At 42.9% G+C, this 21669-nt stretch overlaps 2 protein-coding genes across 2 annotated transcripts in view; both read left to right on the top strand.

Annotated features, from left to right (window-relative positions):
* The window catches only part of GYS1 (glycogen synthase 1), a 33512-nt gene extending 27890 nt beyond the window's left edge, over positions 1 to 5622 (top strand). Inside the window, exons 13-16 of the mRNA XM_069742219.1 lie at positions 108 to 203; positions 606 to 769; positions 2799 to 2879; positions 4158 to 5622. Coding sequence (XP_069598320.1) covers positions 108 to 203; positions 606 to 769; positions 2799 to 2879; positions 4158 to 4478 — 662 coding nt within the window. The 3' untranslated portion in view covers positions 4479 to 5622. The remainder of the gene's footprint in view (positions 1 to 107; positions 204 to 605; positions 770 to 2798; positions 2880 to 4157) is intronic.
* Positions 5623 to 8374: 2752 nt separating this feature from the next.
* Positions 8375 to 21669, top strand: part of LOC138651761 (circularly permutated Ras protein 1-like) — a 65203-nt gene continuing 51908 nt past the window's right edge. Inside the window, exon 1 of the mRNA XM_069742231.1 lies at positions 8375 to 8420. The gene's annotated coding sequence lies outside the window, so the exon portion shown is untranslated. The remainder of the gene's footprint in view (positions 8421 to 21669) is intronic.

Below are 21669 nucleotides of genomic sequence, written 5' to 3'. Positions count from 1 at the left end.
GATATTTCTAGTGACTCCCTATCCTGTGGACATGCCACCTAGTGGATTTAGTGAGAGTTGCAGCTCTATGTGATCATTATTTTATGTAAGTACTTGTCATTTTTCAGCTGAATGTACCGTCATGGGGATCCCCAGCATTTCCACCAACTTGTCAGGATTTGGATGCTTCATGGAGGAGCATATTGCCGACCCCACTGCCTACGGTACGCAGCTGTACATGATAATGTATCCATCCTTAGCTGGTATTTAAAGAGGCCATTTACCCTTAACGACTTTTTTTTTTTTCTTTTTACTTAAAGAATCATTTTTGCAATTGGGTTCCTTTTAAAACTTAGCCTCCTATATTTGCCTCCAGAATGAGTTAGCTAAGAATCTGTCAGTGAGCTCATTCTATTTTGTCTTTTTCTGAGCTCCTCTCATTTTTTTTTACCAGAGACTGCATCAAAGAATGTGTGCAGCGAAACAAACCAAGAGCGTTTAAAGCCAGATAGTGCAACATTTTCAATGAAGCCCAAATGCAAAAATTTTTAGTCCCAAATTTAAAAAAAAAAAAAAAAAAAAAAATGTTGAGACCGTGCATCATGAGGTCCCTTTTGCTCCTGCAGGAATTTACATCTTAGACCGGCGCTTCCGTTCGGTGGACGACTCCTGCACTCAGCTCACGTCCTTCCTCTACAACTTCTGTCAGCAAACCAGGCGCCAGCGCATCATTCAGAGGAACCGCACAGAGCGCCTCTCCGACCTGCTGGACTGGAAATATTTGGCCAGGGTAAGAGCAATCGGTGCAATCGAAATTGTGGGGGTAATTAGTTTTCCAACGTTCAGTCTGATAAAAATTAGAAGGGGTGCAATATAATATAATTCGTGTGCAAGTCATGAAAAATGAAAGTTAGTCTCCATTTACGAGCTGTTAAAAAAAATAAATAAATCTGACCATTTATATTTTCTTATTTAGTATGGCGCCACCTGGTGTTTAAAGTGTGTAGCAATGTGCACGTCCACCTTACAGCTGAGTGCCGTGGTCGCACATGCTCAGTCCATCTCTCCACTGTCTGTTTAGGGATCCTCTTCACTCTGCAAGCAACCAATAGAAATTGCTTTCTATTCTGCTCGTCAGGAAAGGATCTGATCATGGTTAAATGGTTTGGGATGAAAACTGGAAGCTCCCCTTTAAATAAAAAAAAAAAGTTCTGAATATCCTCTTTGTAAGGAATTGTACGAAAAAACTACCAGTTCAAATAGTATCAGGATATACTCAGTTAAACAACCCAAAAAGCACGCAATATCCTAAAAAAATATATTTTATTAGTAATGTCTAAAATTCATAAACAATGAAAGTACTAAAATGTATGCTACCCACATCAAACATCTGGGTTAGGGTAGATCAGAAAAAATACCAGGGAGGATAAATGCCTATATTCCTCACACAGTCCCTATGAGGTGGCCCTAAAGTAGCTTGCACCTACCTACCAGCGGAGGTTGGCACCCTAGATTGCGATATGGCGCCCCCGCTCCACGTCGACTGTCCCTTCTTGCCCTATTAGGCCCTGTCAGCTACCCACGCCCAGGTGCCCCACAGACATACACACAAAATGACCAAAAGGGTCACACTAACCAAAAAACGTGGAAAAAGGTGTATAAAAGTGAAAAAAAGTGAAGCAAAAAACTACAAAAAATCTAAAAACAACGCAGCAGAAAAAATAATGCCGCGTAAAAAGTCACTGAGTTGCTTATACCCCGCGGCTCAGTCAGCCGAGAATATTGTATACATCGCTTGAGACGAGAAAAATATTTACAGTATAGATAGTAATACTCAAGCAGAAATTCAAAAATTCAAGATCAGGGGTACAGTAGGGCACAGATATATTGTGCTCATAAACACTCAGAGGTCAAAAAAAGGGAATATACCTCTGGTGTCTATACCAATGTGTCACTGTTTTTATTAGTGCGTGATCTATACGTCATTAAGGGCAGACTTGCACACAGAACCCATGTACAGGGCAAAACACAAAAATATTAGCTCACTCAAAAAATAGAGTAGATTATAATCAATTCTAATGCTCATCAATGTAAATGGGATTCGAAATAGCACCCTAGATACCTGCATGTTCAATATCGCATATCAAGCATCAAAAAATAAGCAAAATATTAAACAAAACAAGAAAAAAAGGCAAATATATGCTGTATCACATATGTATCACAAATGGTGTCTCCCATTTTATGTTGGGTCAGTATATAAAGAAGCCCAGTACATCCAAAAACAGCCCTTTCTTTTATATTTTGGTAGATAGTTAGCTCAAAACTGTGTGGGCTTATGCGGGTGATATATAAATTTCCACCCTACATACCATGCAGATATATATGTGAGCTTGACAGGGAACCGAGGCCAATCCCTCATTCCTTACCTACGCATAGAAACTATGTGCAGTCTGCCGTAACAAATCAAAATAACTTATCTGAGTATGTGACATCATCCGTCCCATCTCACCATCCCTACGCGTTTCGCCCCTTCCCAGTATAGGGGCTCATCAGGGGATAAATTGGGGTGTAGCAGCAGTGGCTCAGAAAATGGATACCACTTTACCACTTTACCACAATGGATACCACTTTATGTTGTTTTTACTAATAAAATATATTTTTTTAGGATATTGCATGCTTTTTTGGTTGCTTAAAGGAATTGTACGAAAAGCATGGGTTCATTTTAGATCTATTTTTCTACTTATTTCTGAAGATTCACCTCTTTTCTCTATAATTTAAGTATACTGATAATTTTTTATTTTTTTCTTTATAAATGTCAGTATTACATGTACGCTCGGCACATGGCCCTGGCTAAGGCGTTCCCGGACAACTTTACATATGAGCCTCATGAGCCGACAGCAGTAAGTACAAAGCTTAGCGAGTCCAGAGGTGTGTTTATGTAAAAAGTTTATGTAAAAAAAAAAATATATATATATATATATATATATATATATATATATATATATATATATATATATATATATATATATATATAATTTTTTGTTATATATATATATATATATATATATATATATATATATATATAATTTTTTGTTATATATATTAAATATATATATTATTTTTTTTTATATATATATTAAATATATATATTATTTTTTTTTATATATATATTAAATATATATATTATTTTTTTTTATATATATATTAAATATATATATTATTTTTTTTTATATATATATTAAATATATATATTATTTTTTTTTATATATATTAAATATATATATATTAAATATGTGTGTTTCTTCATTTTATCATATATTCTATCTTTTTTTTTTTCTTGAATGTCATGATATAATGATATATAAATTTATAAATTATTTGTTTTAGAATTCTGTATTTTATAATTTTTTGTAATATATTACAGAAATAAATTATGATATCATTATAAAATACATAAAATATAAAATATTAATTATAAAATAAAGAAATAATATATATTTATTTCTGTATTTTATAATAAATATTTATTTTGTGCTAACAAGTATCCTTAGTAAGTGGTCATCTTTAATGGCCAGACCAGTGACTCTGTAAACTGTGTGCCAAGGATGTCACCTTGCTTTCCACGCTGTAGTAAAATTGAATATTACTCCTGGCTGACATCTAGTGGCCAAATGGGCTGCATCGCATATTTCAGGTTCCAAACTTTGTTTAAAGGGAATTTGTCAGCATTTTTTTGCAAGCTAAGCTGAGCGCAGCATAATGTAGGGGCAGAGACACTGATTCCAGCGGTGTCACTTAATGGGCTGCTTGCTGTAGTTTTGATAAAATCGTGGTTTTATCAGCAGGAGATTATCACTTGGTAAACCTGCTGCCATGTAGTTCAACCACATGCTCCCACCACTGATTGGTAGTATTCTGCCTATGCACAGTGTACACAAAGTTGCCAATCACTGCTGTGGGTTTGGTAATACAGAGCTCAGTGTTCAGACAACTGATAGATCTGCAGCAGAGGAAACATTGATTTTTATCAAAACTGCAGCATGCCACCCAGTAAGTGATGCATCGCTTCATAAGGAGCAGCAGAATCCTGGTGAAAGGTTTCCTTCCAAGGGTTTGACCATATCTGCACTGCGCTATCCATTTTTCCATTCTGCCATAATCGATCATCTTGTTTGCAGGCTGCAGGTTTCCGCTACCCACGGCCCGCCTCCGTGCCTCCTTCTCCTTCCCTCTCCCGTCACTCCAGTCCACATCACAGCGAAACGGAAGACGACGAGAGATACGATGAAGAGGAAGAAGCCGAGAAGGATCGTCAGAACATCAAGCAGCCGACCATGACGAGCACGGCGCAGGTTCCGGAGTGGCGCAAGCGCTCCAAAAAGGGCTCAGTCGACGCTGGCAACTCCAGTAACGCCAGCAATGCCAGCACCCCCACCAACCCAAGTAGTCCGAGTGACCTAAGCAGCCCCACCAACTCGTTCATCGAGGAGAGGAACTAAGTGACCGAAGTTCTGGGTCGTTTCCAAGTTGAGAACAGAAGAGGACACCACTTTTTTTCCCCGAGATCTGTAGACTTGTCTTGGCTCCGCCGTGTCGATGCGATTGCAGCTTTTCACAAGTCATTCGCTGCTCTCTGAGAATAACTTCATTAGGTTTTAAGCATCTGATTTTTTTTTTTTCCTTTGGTCTTCAGTTTCCTTGTTGCATCAGTAGCCACCATGAAGATACCTCGAGCTCCGCCAAAATGGTCGCCTTTTTTTTTTTCGGCGTCACTTCCAAACCCATCGGTCAAAGGCATCCGCAGTCTCCAGAACTATTTTCCTATATACCCTAAAGTTACTGATTACGGCCTTGCCCAACGTCCGGTTCCCAACATTGGGCAATGTAGTTAGTGTCCGCTGTGCCCGATGCCGTTATATTCCTGCAGGACGTCTTCCAGCCACGTAAACCATAAAGCTGCTAGTGTTGGATATGGTCTCCGGGTGTCTGGTTGTGTCTCCAGTGGTAGAATGTAAGCGACTAGAATGTGAGTTCCGTGTATTGTGTAACCCGCGTTATAAATGGACATAGCTGACGCGTTTCGGGTCAGATAATGAAGGTCGATCGGTTAGTGTAAGTTATAGCACATCTGGGCACGTTGCATTATGATCGACTAATCCAGGTAACTGTATGCCATGTTTGTAGTAGGTATTGTCCTATCCAGATGCTGGGGGTCCTAATTCCCAATATAGGACCCTCTATGGAACTCTCAGGTAGACAGGAAGGTTATATTGACACCTTCGCTGACCCATGTGCATGACCGTCCTGGTCGGGAGGAGGTAATCATGGCCGCCTTCAGCAGACTCTGTCGTTTCTGCTCCCACAATCTGAATCCACATGAATGTTTGACATTTAGAGAAGTTTTTTTTTTTTTTGAGTTCCCGTTGGTGGTATTATTATTATTATTATTATTTTTTTTTTTTTTTTACACACTGCTCCTCAGCCGCCTTATATTTTCTTTCTTTCTTTTTGTGATCATGACAGATAGTGCTTCTGACTCGTCTTTTATGTCTGTGACTGATCATCATGTGATGGGACTGCGGAGACCGAATTCTCATATACTGATATGTAGTATTTAAAATTAAAATTTTAAATCTGATGAAACCTTGTGGTTTGGTGTCTTTTTTTTTTTTTTTTTTTTTTTCTAGTCCCCTGTAACATACTTTATAGTCCGGATTGTGTCTGTAGCTCCCCAAAAATCAAGTACTTCATAATTACTTGTGTCTCTGGGCTCTTTGGATCACTGAAATCAATCTCGAACACCGTTCATGATTAGTTTGAAAGGCGAGACCCAATTGTAAGGAAAACTACCTAAGAAGAACCTTCCACATTATTAAGCATGCACAGGTTTCAAGCAGTATGGGAAAGAAAAAGGATCTCTGCTGCCGAAAAGTGTCAAATTGGTTGCTAAAATACAATTACAGACCATTTTTTTAAGCTTTCCAAGTTTAATCATTTTGATTATGAACTTCTGAATTGTGGGGATCTGATCTGTTTTCCAGTATTGAGCAATTAATTTCCAATCAATATACAAGAAATAGCATTGTTTTTTTTACCATATTAATCAATAGTTGTCTTCAATGTACCCCAATATATGCATATCAAATGTGTAGTATCTAAATGTACTGAATACACCCTTCCAAAAGGGTTCCAGATTAGAACAAGACCAGAGCATGTGCAATAAGTTTGGATTTACCTTGCACCTGGCACATAAAGGGTGTGCCCTAAGGGACCGTAAACTTGTGTGCTTCTAATGTCCCATATAGCCCAAAAAACTTTAAAATAGTGTTGAAGTAAAAGACCCCCACCACCAGAATCATCCCAACCCGGTATGGGCTGTAGTTGAGTCACTATAAAGCAGACTCGTGGGTTTGGAACTGCCAGGCCCCTATCCATTTTAACTCATTGCAATGTTTCCAGTCTAATTCTTGGGGATAATCAGTTACCTGAACAATTATTAAAAAACTCTCTCTGAAGTATCCAGATAAAGGAATTATGTGAAACGTATAGTAACTGGGGCATTCAAATTTTGATTCAATTTGTGTCCCACCACAGACAATGGTAGTATGGACCATACTCCCTTTTTAATGCTTACATTTCATGAAACTTGGAGTCAGATTATTTAATCTATCGTAGCCCTTTATCGTAGCCCTTTATCGTAGCCCTTTATCGTAGCCCTTTATCGTAGCCCTTTATCGTAGCCCTTTATCGTAGCCCTTTATCGTAGCCCTTTATCGTAGCCCTTTATCGTAGCCCTTTATCGTAGCCCTTTATCGTAGCCCTTTATCGTAGCCCTTTATCGTAGCCCTTTTTTGCGTATTTAAACTCTGAGACAACTTGTAAGTTGGAGTAAGCATATGAAGGTGCATTGTCCCTATAATCCAATGGGAGTAGAACGGACTTACTTCAATTAATCGCTAGGCCCAAATATGTCCTGAATCTCTGCATAGTCTCCATTGCCACTGGTAAAGTGGTAAAAGGTTCTACCAAAAACACAGTATATCATCCGCATAAAGCTCCTCTTTCTCTTCCATTTTTCCTCTCCAAAAACCCACTATGCCCGGATGACTCATGATAATTGCAGAAAGAGGTTCAATGGCTATTGAGAAGAGCAGGGGAGACTAGGATTATCCCTGCCTGGTGCCCCTACCGAGCTCGAAGGCAGCAGTAAAGCCATTCATTTTCTCATCCTAGCCACGGGTCTCCCATATAACAACCTTATCCATGAAATGAAGACAGTCTATGCCAAGTTTTTCAAGCACTGCCCAAGAGGAATTTCCACTCCATGGACTTGAATGCCTTTGCGACGTCCCGTGAGCATATGACCTAATCTCCGGCATTATCCACTGGGAATTGGAGGTTAAGATTTAGTCTGTGGATGTCGTAGGCATTAAACCTGACTTTTAAGTATGCACCCCCCTGGATATAACCTTGTTGAGTCTAATGGCCAATGCTTTTGTTAGAATGTTGATGCCTGTAGCACGGGTGCATAACTCCCAGTCCTCAAGGACCGCCAACAGCTCATGTTTTCAGGATCTCCTTAGCATTGCCCAAGGTGTTGGAATTATCACCTGTGCAATGCTAAGCAAATACTGATGACATGACCTGTTGGTGGCCCTTGAGGACTGGAGTTGTGTGCCCCTGGTCTATATTAATTGGGAAGAAATGGATCCTTGCCCATTTTGGGTCTACAGGAATTGGGAAGATGTAGATCTTTGCCCGGGTTGGGTCTATAGGGATCGTTAAAAAATGGATCCTTGCCTGTTTTGGGTCTATAGGAATCGGAAAGAGGTGGATCCTTGCCCCATTTGGATCTATAGGAATTGGAAAGAAGTGCATCCTTGCTCGGTTTGGGTCTATCGGAAACGGGAAGAGGTGGATTCTTACCTGGTTTTGGTCTATAGGAATTGGGAAGATGTGGACTCTTGCCTGGTTTGGGTCTACAGGCATCGGGAAGAAATGGACTGTTGCCCAGCTTAGGTCTATAGGAATCGGGAAGAAGTGGATCCTTGCCCGGTTTGTGTCTATAGGAATCTGGAAGAGGCAGATTTTTACCCGGTTTGTGTCTATAGGAATCTGGATGAGGCGGATTCTTACCCGGTTTGGATCTATAAGAATTGGGTAGAAGTGGATTCTTACCCAGTTTTGGAGGCACAGTATTAATGGCGAATATAATCATTAGTTTTGTTTTTTTGCAGCTTGTTTACAGCCAGGTGAACGCTAGTTCTCTCTACTGCCCCTAGTGTCCATAAGCATTACTGCAGCCAGGTGTCATTAGCTGTTTTATAGCTCCAGGTAGGTGTAGCGTTATCAGGTGTCACCACACCTTTTTCCAAGAGTTTCATTTACTGTTCACCACACTGTGTAACCGTTCAAGAAGAAGGAGCACAACATCGCAGCAGGTAAGAGTGAGAATTTATATAATTGGACTTGTAACCAATGACATTAGTGGTAGAATGCTTAATATAATGCAGGGCTGATAGCTTTGTAAGTCCTGTATGGTCCTGGATCTATTATCCGTGCATTGTCCTAGTCCTTGGTCACTCTGATTAGGAGATGGTTGCAGTATCTTGCCATTATTCAACCCCTATATATATATTTTCTGCTCCAGTATACAGAAGGACTTGAGGACAAATCTTTGTCTCTGCCGGGTGATCTCGCTCTTAGTCCAAATTGACAAGTCCATGACACAAGGACCGAGCTTGGATCGCAACACCCAGCCCAACCGGGGGGTCTCCAAGCGCATGGCCACATATATGCCTATGAGGCAGATGGCTCAGCCACCGGTTGAGCCAGGAATTGTGATCCTCGGACCATGTGTGAAGTTGACCTTAACGTGCTCTGGAGGTGGTCCTCCATGACACACCGAGGGCTCTAAGTTATGTAAGGCAATGAGATGCAATTCTAGATTCTGCTGTTTCTTGGAGGGGGTTGGGTGGATACTTTGTTAATTATAAAAAAAAAAAAAAATTTTTCAAGACCACCCCCTCCCAAAAAAAAAGCAATCCTGGTCAGCTTCCAAAGAGTACTGAAATGTTCAATAGAAAAGAACTTTGCGCATGTTCTGCTTGTGTCAGCGGTGGTCGGTCTCCTAGGCGATGAGCTGTAAACAAAAGAAAAGTGTTATTGTCTCGAGGACGGATGAAAATTTTAATAAGCCAAGCAGTAAATTGATTGTATTTACAAGCTCTATCTGACATTTGGGAAGATGGGGGGAAACATCCCCTTTAATTTACAGATTAGTTCTAGAATGCTGACTGTAGGACTAAGTGCCTGGGACGAGATCCTGAACCAGATATTACTGTTGTCCAAAGTCTTACACAGGTGACCCTAGGAAGCCTGGTTCCGAGAATGAGTCTTGGGGGTCAATGGTTCTACGTTGTACGTACGTCTACTTTGTATCCATTGATGAGGGCTATCTACATAGACAATATTCCGTACTCCATATAGTTCCCAGATGTATATGGTTCTGTATATAGTCCAAATATACTTTATAGCATATAATGCATGTATACTGGAGAGCAGCAGCTTTCTACAAAGCCTTTGACCCCAGGCACAAGTCATGAAAAGTACCGGGAGTCAAAGTAGCGGGTGAAGGCTTGTTGTGCAATGTTTGTACACCAGATGCATTCACATTGCACTCTATCATCCTTATGATGTCATCAATGTTCTGCTCAGGCCAAAGTCTTGATTCTGTACCTTTTAAGGTAGGTATTGTCATTTTCTTTTTTTTTTTTTTTTTTTTTTTTTTCATGAAACATCAGTAAACGTACAAATAAATGATAAACGTAAGTCAGAAATACCATTTCCCAAAGCTAACAGCAATCGTTGAGGAGAGAGAGAGCAAGAGTTAATCCCCAGCAGATCTTCAGCATCTTTAGTGGAGGGGGTGGAGCCTATAATCCTTTTTTGTTTTCCTGTAGACAAAGGGGGGAGGCTCCTGCTGCAGACAGTTTATACAGTAAACTGAAGAGGAAAAGGGGGGGAGGAAATCATTGATCTCTAAGACTCCTAATGAAGATTTCTGAAACAAAATAGATTTAGAACGTAGAGAGGAAGTGAAAGGAGGAAATTTTATATTTTTCCTTTTGGAAATTTAACATCACTCAATATATAAAAATTTAGAGATTACAGGAACTAAGATAAAATGCCCCTTTTACTTGATTTTTCTTTTCTTTATGCATGGAGGTGAATGAGATGTAAGGTGCTGTTTGTTGGGATGTTGAAAGTGCAGATAATATCCTATAGCTATCATTGTGCCGGCCTGTGACATGGAGGGAACTCGGGTCATGAGTGATTTCCCATGATCGGTGGGGGTGCCCCCCGTGTCTGAATCATTATCACAGAGAATCCCTTCAATCTGATAATTTATATTTTGTCTTCTGGTAGTCGAGGCTGTGATTTTTAAGGGAGCATTCCCATCTCCAAGATCCTCTCCCAGTTTATGTAGTTGGTGTAGTAATAATATTACCATCAAATACCTCCAATTAGAAATGTAGTATAGTTTTTCTGATTTGCTATTTCTTTCCTCATGTGCAGGCATTGCAGGACCTTGGGTATCCATGGTTACGTCCACTGATAAAGTGACAGATACTTACTATTGGTCCTAACCATGGATACGTAAGGTCCTGCTCATGAGGAAAGAGACATGGTGAATCAGAAGAACTATACTACATTTCTAATTGGAGGTATTTGCTAATAATATTTATTATTACACCTACTACATATTCGGATATTATCTTGGAGATGGGAAAATTCCTTTAAATCACAGCCTTGATCTTCCACTTTTTAACCTAATTCCCCACTCTTGTTTCTAATGACCTTGTAGATCCTTAACAGTTATTAACTTAATAATTAACAATGTTTCCTATCAGTTTAGATCAGCTATTCGCTGTCCTCCATATTCCTACAGTTACATACATGACCACCCGCTTTTCTAGCCCTTCCATTATCAATGAGACACCAATCTATAAACTTTCTGAAGTGGGGAGATATGAGTGGAGATGAGAACAGATAAAGTTCAGCTTTAAGTTCCTGTTTCAGCTTCTTTGTTTCCTCTTTTCTTATTATTAATGTTGAGGATTACTCCTGAGTCATTGGTGCTTGTATAGATTCGCTCATGTGAAAAGTGGTATGTAGTCAGACGGGTAACTGTGCAAACTTTCCAGAACGTCAGCGTCGCAGAAGGTTATTTGCCTTCATCCTTTGTTGACGTTATTAATTTGCCTCTTAGTAAATGCAACTTGTGGTTTGGTTTCTCAGAGCCTTCACTTATTAAAGAGGTTGCTCACTTTGAGTAAAAAAGTGTGTTCCCGGTGTAATTATATATAACATACTAGTTATAGCAAAGCTCCACCAGTGTCCTAGATCCGGGTATAATATTCTTCTGAACACAGAAGTTTGTAATGGATCTGGTGGGTAGTGTGCCCCTTTATACAGTATGGATACAGTGTACCTCTATGGACCCTAGCTTGAAAAGAGGCTGATGGACTGGCTACACTTGCTTGTTCTTGTGACAATCCGCTGGCAAACACCTCAGCAGCAGTTCCTTCACACAAACACAATCGCTTCGTGTCCTTCACAGTATATCCCAGTTCAGAGCTAATCTCATGTTATTTATAAGGGGCACTGTGGGGACATTATACTGTGTGTTGGGGGCATTTATACCATATATAGGGGGGTACTCTGGGTTTTGATACAGTAGTCTGGCACTTCGGGAACATCACAGTGTGTGTGATGGGCACTCTGGGGACAGCATACTGTGTGGGATATTGTACAGTGTGGGAAGCCTGGGGGGCTTCACTAAGGGCATCATTTCTATATGAGTGCACATAAAAGGCTAGGTGAGGTTATGAGTAAGGCTTAGCAAAAAAAAAAAAAAAGAATTGCGGTTCTCTGGATGTGAGAGCATAAATTATATTTATACCAAGGACACATAGGTGAATTACTGCAGAGGGAAGTGATTGGCTGGTTATATCATGCGGGTAGATGGGTAGATGCCACATGATTGGTTGCAGGAAGTAAACAGACTTGCAGCAGCCAATGAAGCAGCATGGCGGAGTTTGATAGGTGAGGGATTTTTTTATTTTTTATTTAAAGCATTCCTGGCCTTTCCAAATTGTATGTGTTGGACAACCCCTTTAAGAACTAAAAGTATAACATAACAGTTCCAACTTGGTTCATTTTATGTCTCCCCTTTTATGTTGCATGCCTTATTAATTTTCCAGATCTCTCTACTAGTGATGAGCCCATGTACTCGCCACTGCTCGAAACTCGTTCGAATATCGTGGTTGCCCAAGCACCATACTCGAGTCCTCGGCCTTCATGTTTCATGGCTGTTAGACAGCCAATAAGCATGCAGGGATTACCCTCCATACACGGTAATGCCGTAGCCATGTTAGCTACTGGTATTATTGTGATTGGCCAGCCGCATTGTGTCATTGGGTTTATAGAAGACGCGGTGCTCGGCGCCCTCTTCTCTGGAAGCAGTTCAGGTAGAGTTGTCATAGGAGGGAGAGCTTAGATTGTCTGCCCCCACTAAATATTATAAAGTTGCTCCCTTTAGTTCCTTTCATGTGGCACTAAAAGGTGTTTTAAACCTATTAATTTTTTAAAAATTATTTATTTATGTGGGTCCCCTTATTTTTGATAACCAGCCAAGGTAAAGCAGACAGCTGTGAGCTGATATCAGGCTGGAAAGTTTGATGGATAAAACTGGCATGTAAAAACACCATGCCACAGTCTGCCCAGAACTAGCGAGTCACATTAGATGCATATTCTGGCACTTTCCCCGTCTCTTTCCGATTTGTCCTGGTGCGGTGGCAATCGGAGTAATATTTTTTGGGGGTTGATGTCACCTGGATTCAACCCAGGGGTTAGTAATGGAGGGGCATCTATCAGACACCCCCCATTAGTAACCCAATAAGTTAAAATATTTTTGGGTGTTTTTGTTTTCTTTTATTTATAAAAAGAAACTCCCCGACTCCCTAGTTCACTAATTTATTAATAAAAAATAAAAAAAATCCATAATGGTCCGAAGTAGTCTTAAGTATTCCGACGTAGACCAAAAATGGCAACCAGTAAGACATAAAAAGAGAGAAATAAATAAAGATGAGAGAGCCATTCATTCTTCAATTTATTAACCAATCCAGCTCAGACATAATCCGTGGCAATTCCACAAAGTCCACTGATTTTTTTTTTTTTTTTTTTTTTTTTTTTTATTCTTCCCCCTCCCCCCAACATTGAAAGTTTTGAAACTTTGCAAATCACTTTATTAGGGAATTTAACTTAATTCCTGTAAAGAAAAAAAAAAAAAAAGGAAATATCTTCCAAACCTTGTCTTCTTCCCAGTCTATTTGCCTTCAGCTGCATTGACCTCAGAACATCCTCATTTGGAGTACAGATGATGGCAGTGCTGCTTCGATCTGGTCTCCTCCCCTGTTGTGCTCATCAGACCAATCTCCTGAAGCAGCTTCTCAGATACAGGTGCTGAGCTGCCCCATCACTGCCATCATCTGTACTCCAGAGTTCAATCAAATAAACTGCAGAAAAGCAGAGGTTTGGAAGCTACTTACATGCAATTTTTTTTTACAGGAATGAAAATAAATCTAATAAAGTGATTCACAAATTTTCATAACTTTCCATGCTGGACAAAACTGTTAAAAAATAAATAAAAAATAATAATAATAATTAAAAAAAAAAAAAGTTTAGTTACATTTGCTTCCTGGTTGCTTAGAATGTTACATTTTAACTCCAGATTGATTAAAAACGAATTGCACAAAGCGGAAAAAACCCTTGAAATAACTTGCCCTAGCAATGGTAATCTTAGATCACGTACCTCACCTACTTGTTGGAATGTATTACAGTAAAACGTTAGTCAACGTGTTTTTACTCCATTGTTTCACCTGATTCTCCGCCAAGTCTGAGACTAAAAATACGCCAGTCATGAGGAAGGAAAACCAGCCGGAATAATTTTCTAATCCGTCTGCGCCGATGACATTGGACTATATAAACACCTGCAAAGCTGAACATATCCATAGAATAGTCAGATGAACGAGTACATGTTTATATCACCGGTAAGAGATGATTGACAGCTGGGAAGAAAGGATCGGACATGTGGAAACTCCACATGGTACTCTATAGATCCCCTGATGGCCCCCACTCATATTAGGTCTTCTCCTATCCATGAGATATACCTGAAATGTACGAGCCCTTAGGCTCTCTTCACACTAGTGTCACAGTTCTGGTAATGATGGAAGCCATTAGTCAGTGCAAATCATGTTGCAGGTCTCGGCCACCAGCCACATCCATAATCTATATTCACCGGATCGGAGCCCTGAGGACCGCCTCTGACCTCTGGAGTCACTCGGCTCTTCTTTTGATTAGCCGGCCTGGCGTGATCTCACAGGTTCATCTCACCACAACCATGACGACACGCCAAGCCAGGTAATCAGTGCATGCCGTCAAGTGAGAGGTGGTTTCAGAGCACCTGTACAATGGCCAATGGATCGGGAGCTGCTAATCGATCCTCAACAAGTCTAACCGAAACAGACATCAGTCTGAACAGAGTCTAAGATCTCTTAGAACATGACAAAGTACAAAATGCATAGCATATATCTCCATTTAAAAAGTAGCAAAGATTTGGAAAATAAATTTTTCTCTTCTGATCCTTTTTCCTCTTAACAATTGTCATTTCGATTGTTTTCTTTTGTTTCGATGTACATCCTATGATATTTTATTGGATTGGACAGTCACCAAAAATGGCATTAACAAATATATATATATATATATATATATATATATATATATATATATATATATAATATTAGGCTCCAAGAAAATAACCTTTATTAATTTTATTTTTTGTTCATATTTATATATTTTTTTCACTGTGTGTGTATGTGTATGTATGTGTATATATATCTATAATATAACGCTGGGAGCGTCACTCTGTCCGAAGCCTTAATAGACTGCGCAGGCGCGACGGTCCCAGCGTTACATTATAGATGCCGCCGAGAGCAGGGGGTCGAGAGCACGGGGAGATGCCGCCGAGAGCAGGGGGTCGGGAGTACGGGGAGATGCCGCCGAGAGCAGGGGGTCAGGAGCACGGGGGCGCTGTATGTGCGCCCGGCACAGAAAGTTTTTACTTACGCCAGTTCCGGCGCCATTGTCTTTCTCCTCCTGGTGCCGGAATCGGCGCCTGCGCAGTACGCGCTTTCTGGCGCCATTTTATTGAAGACACACTGCAGTGTCTTCAATAAAATGGCGCCGGAAAGCGCGTACTGCGCAGGCGCCGATTCCGGCTCCAGGAGAAGCAAGACAATGGCACCGGAACTGGCGTAAGTAACAAATTTCTGTGCCATGAGGCTGTGGCACTTCATGCCACAGCCATTTGTTACTTACGGCATTTCCGCCGACAATATCTTTCTCCTCCTGGTGCCGGAATCGGCGCCTGCGCAGTACGCGCTTTCCGGCAGTGTCTTCAATAAAATGGCGCCGGAAAGCGCGTACTGCGCAGGCGCCGATTCCTGCTGCCGGAATCGGCGCCTGCGCAGTCCGCGCTTTCCTGCGCCATTTTCTTGAAGACACACCTGCAGTGGAGCCGGACGATAGGTGAGTATGGTATTTTTTGTTTTTTTATATGGCAGCAGCATACGGGGGCATATAATACAATAGTGGCGCAGGATGGGAGCAGCACATGACAGAACGGGCGCAGGATGGCAGCAGCACATGACAGAACGGGCGCAGGATGGCAGCAGCACATGACAGAACGGGCGCAGGATGGCAGCAGCACATGACAGAACGGGCGCAGGATGGCAGCAGCACATGACATTACGGGCGCAGGATGGCAGCAGCACATGACAGAACGGGCGCAGGATGGCAGCAGCGCATGACATAACGGGCGCAGGATGGGAGCAGCACATGACAGAACGAGCGCAGGATGGCAGCTGCGCATGACATAACGGGCGCAGGATGGGAGCAGCACATGACAGAACGGGCGCAGGATGGCAGCAGCACATGACAAAACGGGCGCAGGATGGCAGCAGCGCATGACAGAACGGGCGCAGGATGGCAGCAGCACATGACAGAACGGGCGCAGGATGGCAGCAGCACATGACAGAACGGGCGCAGGATGGCAGCAGCACATGACAGAACGGGCACAGGATGGCAGCAGCGCATGACATAACGGGCGCAGGATGGCAGCAGGATGGGAGCAGCACATGACAGAACGGGCGCAGGATGGCAGCAGCGCATGACAACGGGGGCGCAGGATGGGAGCAGCACATGACAGAACGGGCGCAGGATGGCAGCAGCGCATGACAGAACGGGCGCAGGATGGCAGCAGCGCATGACAGAACGGGCGCAGGATGGCAGCAGCACATGACAGAACGGGCGCAGGATGGCAGCAGCACATGACAGAACGGGCGCAGGATGGCAGCAGCACATGATGGAGACCATATACCAATATAAATGCTCGCCACTCGGGCGTAGAACGGGTTCAATAGCTAGTATATATATATATACACTGCTCAAAAAAAATAAAGGGAATACTAAAATACTACATCCTAGATATCACTGAATGAAATATGCCAGTTGTAAATCTTTAATCAGTACATAGTGGAATGTGTTGAGAACAATAAAACCTAAAAATGATTGACGTAAATCACAACTAATATCCCACGGAGGTCTGGAGTTGGAATGATGCTCAAAATTAAAGTGGAAAATGAAGTTACAGGCTGATCCAACTTCAGTGGAAATGCCTCAAGACAAGGAAATGATGCTCAGTAGTGTGTGTGGCCTCCACGTGCCTGAATGATCTCCCTATAATGCCTGGGCATGCTCCTGATGAGGCGGCGGATGGTCTCCAGAGGGATCTCCTCCCAGACTTGGACTAAAGCATCCGCCAACTCCTGGACAGTCTGTGATGCAACGTGATGTTGGTGGATGGTGCGAGACATGATGTCCCAGATGTGTTCAATCGGATTCAGGTCTGGGGAACGGGCGGGCCAGTCCATAGCTTCAATGCCTTCATCTTGCAGGAACTGCTGACACACTCCAGCCACATGAGGTCTGGCATTTTCCTGCATTAGGAGGAACTCAGGGCCAATCGCACCAGCATATGGTCTCACAAGGGGTCTGAGGATCTCATCTCGGTACCTAATGGCAGTCAGGCTACCTCTGGCAAACACATGGAGAGCTGTGCGGTCCTCCAAAAAAAGCCACCCCACACCATTACTGACCCACTGTCAAACTGGTCATGCTGAGGAATGTTGCAGGCAACAGATCGCTCTCCACGACGTCTCCAGACTCTGTCACGTCTGTCACATGTGCTCAGTGTGAACCTGCTTTCATCTGTGAAGAGCACAGGGCACCAGTGGCGAATTTGCCAATCCTGGTGTTCTGTGGCAAATGCCAAGCGTCCTGCATGGTGTTGGGCTGTGAGCACAACCCCCATCTGTGGACGATGGGCACTCAGACCATCCTCATGAAGTCAGTTTCTAACCGTTTGTGCAGACACATGCACGTTTGTGGCCTGCTGGAGGTCATTTTGCAGGGACCTGGCAGTGCTCGTTCCTCCTTGCACAAAGGCTGAGGTAGCGGTCCTGCTGCTGGGTTGCTGCCCTCCTACGGCCCCTTCCACATCTCCTGGTGTACTGGCATGTCTCCTGGTAGCGCCTCCAGCCTCTGGACACTACGCTGACAGACACAGCAAACCTTTTGCCACAGCTCGCATTGATGTTCCATCCTGGATGAGCTGCACTACCTGAGCCACTTGTGTAAGTTGTAGAGTCCATCTCATGCTACCACGAGTGTGAAAGCACAACCAAAATGCAAAATTGACCAAAACGTCAGCCAGAAAGCATTGGTACTGAGATGTGGTCTGTGGTCCCCACCTGCAGAACCACTCCTTTATTGGGGGTGTCTTGATAATTGCCAATAATTTATTGATAGTTGCCAATAATTTCCATCTGTTGTCTATTCCATTTGCACAACAGCATGTGAAATTGATTGTCAAACAGTGTTGCTTCCTAAGTGGACAGTTTGATTTCACAGAAGTTTGACTTACTTGGAGTTATATTCCGTTGTTTGTGTTCCCTTTATCTTTAGAGCAGCGTGTGTGTGTATATGTGTATATATATATATATATATATATATATATATACTAGCTATTGAACCCGTTCTACGCCCGGGTGGCGAGCATTTATATTGGTATATGGTCTCCATCATGTGCTGCTGCCATCCTGCGCCCGTTCTGTCATGTGCTGCTGCCATCCTGCGCCCGTTCTGTCATGTGCTGCTGCCATCCTGCGCCCGTTCTGTCATGCGCTGCTGCCATCCTGCGCCCGTTCTGTCATGTGCTGCTCCCATCCTGCGCCCCCGTTGTCATGCGCTGCTGCCATCCTGCGCCCGTTCTGTCATGTGCTGCTCCCATCCTGCTGCCATCCTGCGCCCGTTATGTCATGCGCTGCTGCCATCCTGTGCCCGTTCTGTCATGTGCTGCTGCCATCCTGCGCCCGTTCTGTCATGTGCTGCTGCCATCCTGCGCCCGTTCTGTCATGTGCTGCTGCCATCCTGCGCCCGTTCTGTCATGCGCTGCTGCCATCCTGCGCCCGTTTTGTCATGTGCTGCTGCCATCCTGCGCCCGTTCTGTCATGTGCTGCTCCCATCCTGCGCCCCCGTTCTGTCATGCGCAGCTGCCATCCTGCGCCCGTTCTGTCATGTGCTGCTCCCATCCTGCGCCCGTTATGTCATGCGCTGCTGCCATCCTGCGCCCGTTCTGTCATGTGCTGCTGCCATCCTGCGCCCGTAATGTCATGTGCTGCTGCCATCCTGCGCCCGTTCTGTCATGTGCTGCTGCCATCCTGCGCCCGTTCTGTCATGTGCTGCTGCCATCCTGCGCCCGTTCTGTCATGTGCTGCTGCCATCCTGCGCCCGTTCTGTCATGTGCTGCTCCCATCCTGCGCCACTATTGTATTATATGCCCCCGTATGCTGCTGCCATATAAAAAAACAAAAAATACCATACTCACCTATCGTCCGGCTCCACTGCAGGTGTGTCTTCAAGAAAATGGCGCAGGAAAGCGCGGACTGCGCAGGCGCCGATTCCGGCAGCAGGAATCGGCGCCTGCGCAGTACGCGCTTTCCGGCGCCATTTTATTGAAGACACTGCCGGAAAGCGCGTACTGCGCAGGCGCCGATTCCGGCACCAGGAGGAGAAAGATATTGTCGGCGGAAATGCCGTAAGTAACAAATGGCTGTGGCATGAAGTGCCACAGCCTCATGGCACAGAAATTTGTTACTTACGCCAGTTCCGGCGCCATTGTCTTGCTTCTCCTGGAGCCGGAATCGGCGCCTGCGCAGTACGCGCTTTCCGGCGCCATTTTATTGAAGACACTGCAGTGTGTCTTCAATAAAATGGCGCCAGAAAGCGCGTACTGCGCAGGCGCCGATTCCGGCACCAGGAGGAGAAAGACAATGGCGCCGGAACTGGCGTAAGTAAAAACTTTCTGTGCCGGGCGCACATACAGCGCCCCCGTGCTCCCGACCCCCTGCTCTCGGCGGCATCTCCCCGTACTCCCGACCCCCTGCTCTCGGCGGCATCTATAATGTAACGCTGGGACCGTCGCGCCTGCGCAGTCTATTAAGGCTTCGGACAGAGTGACGCTCCCAGCGTTATATTATAGATATATATATATATATATATATATATATATATATATATATATATATATTACCACAGACCACATCAAAGTTGAATGTGCCGGGCAGACAACGAGCCTGTAAAAGCAAAGCAGTGCAATGTTTTTAATGGAATCCAATGGCAGAAATTATAATGAAAAAAAAAAATCGGTGCCAAAGTGATTCGATCTCTTGATGAATAAGCGCCTTGTTCTTCGGCTGATCTGTGCCACATTTATACAAGCCGATGATCGGGAACAAACGCTTGATTGATGATTATTGATTCTGGTAAAACGATCCAAGCTGAGAATTCACAACTTTTGCATTCCATTTTTTAATCATACTGCGATTATCTATGTGGATTTTTCTCACTTGATGGTTACTTTTAGGTCTATCTTGTCTTGTAGATGTCGGAAAGCTGGCTTGATTAGTATAGAAGAGCTGAGTTTGTCATTTTGTCTAAAGCCTCGTTCAGACGTTTTCTGGTTCGCTAAAGAAATTACCAATTTTCGTCAAGAGTTTTGGATCAGAATCTCCACAGAGTATGGTCAAAGATTCCGTTTTTTCCATATGCAAAAAAAAAGAGCTGATGGAGGTTTCTCGACCTTCTACTATCAGTCTGTGAACAATGGACAGAACACAGATGGCATCCGAGAGCTGTCCAATTTTTATCACGGATCTGTAGAATTGCATTGGCATATGTCTTGTGTCTTGGTGCAGATTGCTAAGGATCACAAGAGATGGTGAGTTCTCCTTCAATGGAAGTCTTAAAACAAGCTGGACAGACATCTGTCTGAGATGGTTTAGTGACTCCTGCATTGAGCAGGGGGTCGGACACGATGACCCTGGAGGTCCCTTCCAACTCTAACATTCTATGATTCTAGGATTCTATGACTTATTCAGATGTCAGCTTTTCACATACGGGGTCTATCTGCATTTTTCCCAGATTAATCTTACACCTATCACAGTTTATGGGTCACTTCATGAATCCGAGTATCTTTGTACAGCACAAAAGCACAAAGACTTGTCCAATTTTGATCCAAATCTTAGTTCAAACCCACTAATGGATTCATGAATAAAATTGGACATTTTTTTCATGGACTGTTTGATATAAGAAGTTTGTGAAACCTCCATCTGTTCATTTTTTTCTTCGAGAAAAACTGATTAAACTCTGACGGCAAAAACTTACCTTGACCAGTGATTTTAGGGCCTGTATAAACGATGTAATCAGCTCGTTAATAAGCATTTTGATCGCTTGTCAACGGATCTGTGGTAACTTGGGATACATGGGGCCAATAATTGGGAACAAGCATTTTTATGAATGCTTATTCTGCTAATTATAGACCTATGATTATTAAATCAAGACGATTGAAGTGATTTGCCTCAAATTTATTACAGCTGCATGCCTTTTGATACATTGGCCAAACATTGTCTTAAAGGGAATCTGTCAGTAGGATAAACCCTCCCAAGCCGTCTATATGGGAATGTAGGTCATGCGAAACTAAATAAAATGATGCCTTGGTATCTGAGATTCTTATTCCTGAGAAATCTACGTTTTTCTTAATATGTAAATGAGCTTTTGAGATCTATGGGCTGGACATAGATCTCCCATAAAATCTGCCTCCAGAGATTATTTTACATGTAAGGTGAAGTTACCAGGGTAAGACGTGTAGATCAGGAGAGCAGATTGTTAGTCATTACATGTCTCACACTGGTAACTCTCCCATTCATTTACAATAAGATCTGAAGGTGGAGTCTCAGAAGATCTATATCCGGTCCATAGATCTTAACAGCTCATTTACATATTAAGAAAAGCGTGGATTTCTCTGGAATAAAGCATCAGATCGCAGATATCAAGGTATTATTTTATTCAGGTCCAATGCCCAATGTGCCGATATAGACAGCTTTGGAGGGTTTATCCTACTGACAGATTCCCTTTAAAATAGAATTCCTTTTCCACGTCGTTAACCTC

The sequence above is a fragment of the Ranitomeya imitator genome, chromosome 10, assembly GCF_032444005.1.
Source record: "Ranitomeya imitator isolate aRanImi1 chromosome 10, aRanImi1.pri, whole genome shotgun sequence".
Taxonomy (NCBI): domain Eukaryota; kingdom Metazoa; phylum Chordata; class Amphibia; order Anura; family Dendrobatidae; genus Ranitomeya; species Ranitomeya imitator.
Note: the sequence above shows the minus strand (reverse complement) of the source record. Positions and strands in the feature narration are given on the sequence as shown.